Consider the following 7670-nt stretch of genomic DNA (forward strand, 5'->3'; position numbering starts at 1 on the left):
GAAAACTCAAAAATAAAATAACCCATTTTCGTCTCTTCTCGAATTATCGACGTTGTGGAATTCCCTTTGAAAATCCTAACGGTGAAGACAATGAAGGAGTTTCGAAGAAGCTATGACTTTGTTTGGAGGTTCATCGGACAATCACCAGTGTAGACCAACTCAAGGATAATCTAAAACTCTATCTGGATTTTCATATTTTCTATTTTGTTTTGGAGAAATCCAAACGAGTGAGGTTGAAGAGGAAAGAAAGACTCGTAGTTGGCTCTCGACTTTTTGTTGGAGTGGAGATTCAAATGGCAGAAGAGAGCATCCACAAGGGTGGCTTTGGTTCGTCGGAGAAAGGAGGGTGAAAAAGGGCTTTGGAGATTGAAAATATTTACCAAAGAAAAAGGAAAAATCATTTTTGCACACGTAGGGAAGAGAAATTCATTTAATTTTAATATTTCCACATCATTTAAAAATTATGGTATGAATTTTACATGTGGCAATTTTTCATTCATCATACAATGTCATGTGATTTTTGGGAAGGGGTAATTTTGGTTAACAGAATGATTCTAGAGTTGTCAAATTGGAAAAGAAAAATCACAAACATTGCATTGAAGAATAAGTTATAGTCACATTAATCTTAAATAAAAATAAGATACAATAATTAATTAAAAACTATTAAGGGTATATGTTTCATTCACCATTTGCAATTTTAGACTAGGTACATTTATATATAGTAGATAGATAAATATTATTTTATGTAATTGACTACTTATTTCATTTAAAGTCTGTAAAAGGAGATAACTTGTCTTAGTTATCAAAAGTGGAAGTAATTTCCAAGTAGAGATAGATGTATTAGCTTGAATTAACAATATATTAAACTAGACTCAAGTAGAATTACTTTAAATTTGTTTGTAGATCAATTGACTTGTGACGTTCATTGCTTGTTTAATCTTAATCTCAAGTAAATATATGACTACATATGTTGAGTATACAACTTGTGCATGGTGTAGCTTAGCTTATATATACAGAATCATAGTTTTCACTAAGAGTTAAAAGTGTTATCTTAAATGCATTATATGGTTGGTGTAAATGGAATGCAATCAAGGGTTATATGAAAATGACTTAAATCATTATCATGGTATATATAATAGAATTTTAAGAAAATGTAATCAAAAATGATAAATTGATAATTAGATCATAGATTTAATATATATATATGTGTGTTTAAAAATACAGGACACTTGTTAATATTTGTAATGGTATACAAACGATACTTTAATTTCGAGTTTTTAACGAATTCCCACCAAAATTAATAACTATTTCATTGATAGATGCAAAGTTTGAAACTCAAATACTTAGTAATCAATTTATATCATCCACTAATTCAATATAACTTTTAACATAAATACTTGAAATTGTAAAGTATTAACAAAAAGAAGTAAATAACTAAATTTACCCATTCGATTTTAGATTAAAAGGAGATGAGGTTCTCACGTTGACCCGTGCATTTTTATTGAACGGTATAATTCATTTTTTGGTGTTTTGTAGTTTGTCACCTATGCGATTTAATTTTAATTACATAACTGTTCTATTTATTAATGTAAGTTCAAATTTAAGATTGTATTTTTTATGGTTTTAGTTAGTGACTAATGCCCTTGCCTGTACTTGATTTAATTATTTTATTTGGTTTACGTGTGCTTGTTTAGTCATGATAGATTCTTTTTTTAAAGAAAAATATGACTGAAGCATGATTTTTAACTTGTTACTAAGCATGACAATTTATTTTTGAGTAATTGAGGTTAGCATTTGATATGATTTATGTTTTCATCCGTGCTTGTTGTTCCACCAAACAAGACAAACTGTCCGTGACTTAGACAGCAACTAACCCAAAAGGGAAGCCATTTAGCATATATAAAGTGAAAATGTAATGCATATTTGACATCTCAGGTTATACATATAACTAGATGTTCCGAAGCCGTCCAGCTACTAGAAGGAGCAGATTGATGTCCTGCCAGTAGAATGAAAATAAACAAACCATTGCTCCATCTCTTCTTAACCATCACTGCGAGTTTAAGTGTCTTGGAAAGTTTGTAAATAGAGCTGTGTATCTCCCACTTTAACAATAATAAGACGACCATTTCAACTTGGCTTCAAAAGCATCATTTCCTTATCTGCAGAACTGAGAAGGCTGTATCCTGGATCCTTAACAGCACGTCTTTCATCCATTAATTTACGTGTCTCCCAAGCATTTTCCCATGCACCAGCTCCTGCATATAAACCAGCTAAAGCAATGTAGTTAACTGACTTCTCTGGGTCCATATTGAAAAGGTGTGTGGCTGCCTCTTCTCCCAAGTTCATGTTGCCATAGATGTTACTAGCCCCCAGAATGGCACCCCAAAGTGATGGGGTAGGCTCAGTATTCATCAAACGTATCAGTTCATAAGCAGCTTCTAACTGCCCTCCACGTGCAAAGAGATCCACCATGCAGGAAAGATGCTCAGCTTGGGGCAATATCCCGTATTTGCTGACTATCGCATTAAACAACTCTGAACCTTTGTTAATCAACCCAGTATGACTGCAAGCAAAAAGGAGGGACAAAAATGTTACACTATTAGGCTTCATCCTTTCATGCTCCATTTTCTCATATAATGCAATTGCCTCATGTCCATATCCATGCTTTCCGTACCCAGCAATAAGTGATGTCCACGAAATCACATTTCTCTCATCCATTTCATTAAACACCTTGTTAGCATCTTTTATTGCCCCACATTTTGCATACATGTCAATTAGAGCATTGCCCATTGCCACGTCATTAGTAGGTTGACATTTCAAATAACAAGCATGGATCTGCCTTCCCAACTTCAAGTCTGCTACATTAGCACATACGTTAAGAACAGAGCATAATATCATATCATCCATTTCCACTTGCAGTGAATTTATTTCCTTAAAGAGATCCAAAGCATCTCTATTGTGTTTGTCTTCACGTGCGAAGCTAGTGATCAAGGCCGTGCAAGATATAATGTCTTTCATAGGCATGTTTTTATACAACTTTAAAGCACACTGCAAACTTCCACATTTAGAATAAGCATCAACAAGTGATGCAGCCAACACATTATGCGATTCAAACCCTAGTTGGTGTATCAGTCCATGTACTTGTCCGATCTTCATAATACCATCATCTCCAAAGGAGACTCTCAAAACACTGCCCAATGTGAAGCAATCAGGGACATTTCCTATTGAAGCAGAGTGTTTCAGAGACAAGGTGATATTTTAACATTAATTGAAAGTGGAACAGACTATGCAGTAAGAGCAGTCAAAATAAGACAATGTCACTAAGGAAACTGATAAACTGTGAATAATATGAACAATATGCTAATGGAGAAAACAAAGACTTAGTCGTTATGAAGATATGGATAGTAACTTTCAGACATTTAAAATTTGACGTACTTAATCGACAAGTCTTCTTATTGATGTATGTCCTGATTAATTTATACATTACAGTTATTTCCCACCATCAAATTTAACCTCTATCTCTCTTGTAAACCACTTAACATTTAAATGTCTTCCGCTTCAAGTTTAACAAAATATAATCCAAAAACGCAAAGCAAGTACTTGTTGCTCTATAAAAACGAGGAATGAAAGCCAACCTTCTCTCATCATTTGTCGAAGCAACTGAAATGCCTTGTCAGCAAGACCCTGAAGTACAAATCCACCAATCATCACGTTCCAAGAAACCAAATCCCTTCTTCCCATTCCATAAAACAACCGACTCGCATCCTCCATGTCTCCACACTTTGCGTGCAGATCAAGTAACCCACTCTGAACAAACAAGTTGCCAACAAACCTCCCTTTCTCAATACACCCTTGAATTTGCATCCCACCTTTAAAATACCTCAAACCGGTACAAGCTTTAAGTGTACTCCCATAACTAAACTGGTTACCCTTAAAACCTGCTTTTCTCATCTCTGCAAACACCAACAAAGCATTCTCAAAAAACCCATTTTGAGAATACCCTGATATCATTGCTGTCCATGACACAACAGTTCTTTCAGCCATTTTATCAAACACCTTCTTTGCAGCCACCATGTTACCAAATTTGGCATAGAAAATGATTAATTTGGTACCTAAATGGACATTTGAAGAATACCCATTTTTTATAATTTGACTGTGAACTAGAAGGGCTTGCTTTTTGGCTTTAGAATCAATGCAAAGCTGCAAAATTTGCATGTAAAATGAAGAATCTAATTGAATCAACTTGGACTCTTGTTGAAGTTCACCTCTATTGCACAAAGATTTAATACCTCTAAGTCGATTTTGGTTAAGAAAGTTAATGGCTTTAGCTGCTTTTGTAGGGACACTATTCATGCCTTTTTCTTGTAAATTTGAGATGAACAAGGGCAGCGGAAAATTGTGACACTTATAGACTTTCTGTTCTTAAAGACGGATCGCTTCTTGTTAAAACAACAGGTTTTCATATACTTCCCATCTACCAGATTATATCACACAGTGAAAACAAATATATACATATATATATATATAGGGTAAACTGCCTAATTGATCGCAAGTTAGGCTATTTTCATTTTTATCACAAAAATAAAATTCATTAACTTTCATCATCCAACTTTTAGAAAGCTTTTATTTTACTCACTCAACCGCTAAATCTCTAATGGAGGACACCAAATCATATCCACATTTCATTTATACTTTCATTTTGATCACTCACTTAATTTCTAGGTAACTTTCATTTTAATCACAGGAAAAATATTTTTTAAGTCTTGATTCGAATACAAAAAATTAAGGATTAAAGTGATTTGTTACTATAATATTGAAATTAATTAATTTAAAATTTATTTTATATTTACATATTATCTTTAATAAGATTAACTCAAATAACTCATATTTAATAATTATCTATGAATCTTATTTTTTTATTATATAATCTTAGATATTCCAAGCTAAGCTAAAAAGAAAGAAAAATTCATTCAATTAATAGAATTAATTGCTTATTCTCCATTCGGATAAAAGTGATGAAAATAATTATATGTTTTGTTTGGCATGGAAGATAAAATTAATTAATTAAATTAATTGTAAGGATTTTTCATTTGTTCTTTTTAGCTTAGAATGGAAGATGCAAGATCATATAATCAAAAGAATTGTTTTGGTTTTGTAGATAATTATTAAAAATGAATTATATGATTTGATTTTAATTTGAAAACAGAAAACAAAATTTTAAATTTTAGGAGATTAAATTAAATTATTTCAATATTATAGTAACAAATTGGTTGATACTATAAAGGGATAAAAATTTCAATAATTTATTTAATTGATTTTGATGTTTGAAAATTTAAAATCAAAAAAAGTTTAGAACTTTTGATAATGAGGTAAACAAGTACACTATGAAAATTTTTTTAATGTATTATTCTAGTTTCTACTAATTTTTCACTTTAATCCTTTAATTTTTTTACCCTAATTAATACGTAAAAAAAAAATAGGGATGATCAAAATGAAAATAGCCTAAAGGTTGAGTGGTCACTAGGTAGTTTACCCAATATATATAATATAAGAATAATATCACATGAATAATATAATATTACCTGAAAAATTAAATAAAACAAAAAAAATAAATTAAATTAAAAATAAATAACTAAATATATGGTTAATAAAAAAATAAATATTAAACTTATATAAAATTATTGTACTTTCATAGATAATAAAATATATTATTTAAAAATCAATTAAAAATATTGTTTCAAATAAAAAAAATCATTGGAAGATAGTCATTTACTTAAATAAAAAAGATGCCGGTTATGTTTAATATTTACTTCCTTTTTATTAATTATAAGTTTAGTTATTTGTTTTTAATTTGATTTTTTTTGTTTTAATATTATATTATTCTGGTGGACTTTATGATTTGGGTAAAATTATACTTGTTAAATTTTCAATAATTGTTTTAACAATTAATTAGCGATGTTAACACCAAAAATAAATTGATAGTTTAAGTATCACATTAGACATTTACAAATTACAAACTTCACATTAAATATTTTATGAAAATATATATAATTAATACCAAAGGTGACATTATCTTAATATATATTATTAATACCAAAGAGTTTAAATCATCTAATTTAATCATCAATATTAATTTAGTATTACTTTTCAAAAAAATTATTTAATATTTAAGTGTTTATTATATTGTTAAAAAGTATTGTTAAAAAATAAAATATTTATTTTAAATGTAATCTTGTAAAATAAAAATACTTAAATGTTCAAATGTGTTAATGTTTTGCTATTTCAATAAAAATATTATAATTCAAATATAAAGATATAAAGATATTTAAATTGACATTTTTATAAAAATATATAAAAAAATTATTATAATTCATTATTAAATTTTATATATGAAGTATAAATTGTTAAGGCTTACTTGTATAAAAATATCATTTGGCAATCATCACCAATATTATAATGATAAAAATAAGCTTTTAGATATTTTTTAACAATTAATTTAGTTATTTGTTAATTTTTATTTTAATATATAAACTCATATTTCTAAATATTAAAATATAAACATTATCAATTCAAATATATAATATCATATATTTAAAATAAATTTCAATAACGAAATAATTGTATACTCAATATAAAAATTACATAAAGTACATTAGATTATAAAGAAATGTTAAAAATATAATTTAACTCTAAAAATATTTTTGCCTCTTGGTTTAAAAGTACTTTTAAACTAAAAATATTCTATTTTACATCACTCATGGCTCTAATAATGCTTTTGACCCTAAAGATGCTTTTCAAAAACATTACAACATTACACCTAAACATTTTTAAAATTATATTTTAAATTATTTAATTTAAAAAATTATAAAATTATTAAAAGACATAAATACTTACAAAAACAAAATTATTATCTTTTATCTTTTCTTACACCATTTTAATTAAAGAGTTAATAATATCTAGATTAAGAAATATGTTTATTAAAAAATTATATAAAAAAAAATAAAGTTTAAGTTTGATAGTTACTGTTTTGATGGCTAACGAATTTTTCTAGAACAACCACCCTCCGGTGCAAGATTGGAAGAGGAATGTAAAATAAATTACACATTTTTCCTAAATGTAATATGAATTTCTATTGTAATTTGGCAAAGTAAGAAATATTTTTTTTAAAATATTAAGTTTGACGTTGACCGATCAAGGTTATATTTGGTATTTTCTGAATATCTTAGCCATTATTTAAAATTTCCAAGAAAAAAACCAAAAACATTTTTTTGAAGGTAAAAACATGCATTTAGGAATTATTTTATTATTTTTAAATTTTTTAACATACGAAAATTAAGGGATTGGTTTTTTTTTTATAATTATTGTTACAATGACTATATAATATTAAAATATTGACATATATTTTAATTTTCTATTTTTACACTAAAATATTGCTTTTAGTGAGACCTATAAAAATGTTAAACACGTTGTCAAACATGAAGCCTGCTACTTAAGTTTATTTTTTATTTTTTCTCTCCAAAACATTATTTAATATATATACTAGTTTTTTAATCTCAGCTCGCCAGGGGCAAAGTCAGAAAATTTTTTTAAGGGGTCGGATGAAATTTTAATTTTTTATAGTTTAAATTTCTATAATGTGTAAATGATTAAATTAAATTTTTATAATTTTA

The 7670-nt window shown here is 27.8% G+C and overlaps 1 protein-coding gene across 1 annotated transcript; it reads right to left on the reverse strand.

Annotated features, from left to right (window-relative positions):
• Positions 1-1870: 1870 nt before the first annotated feature.
• On the reverse strand, positions 1871-4658 carry LOC107929814 (pentatricopeptide repeat-containing protein At3g20730). Its single transcript, XM_016861324.2, has 2 exons — positions 3636-4658; positions 1871-3221 (listed from the first exon to the last, which is right to left on the reverse strand). The coding sequence occupies exons 1-2, from the start codon at positions 4351-4353 to the stop codon at positions 2128-2130; spliced, it is 1812 nt and encodes a 603-aa protein (XP_016716813.1). The 5' UTR covers positions 4354-4658; the 3' UTR covers positions 1871-2127.
• Positions 4659-7670: the final 3012 nt, after the last annotated feature.

The sequence above is a fragment of the Gossypium hirsutum genome, chromosome A06 (genome assembly GCF_007990345.1).
Source record: "Gossypium hirsutum isolate 1008001.06 chromosome A06, Gossypium_hirsutum_v2.1, whole genome shotgun sequence".
Taxonomy (NCBI): Eukaryota; Viridiplantae; Streptophyta; class Magnoliopsida; order Malvales; family Malvaceae; genus Gossypium; species Gossypium hirsutum.

Bases quoted from the DNA above. Each gene is read 5' to 3' on its own strand.
- LOC107929814 (XM_016861324.2), bottom strand. From the start codon at position 4,353: ATGAATAGTGTCCCTACAAAAGCAGCTAAAGCCATTAACTTTCTTAAC. The intron at 3,222-3,635 runs GTTGGCTTTCAT...CTGCTTCAATAG, and splicing joins TCGACAAATGATGAGAGAAG to GAAATGTCCCTGATTGCTTC.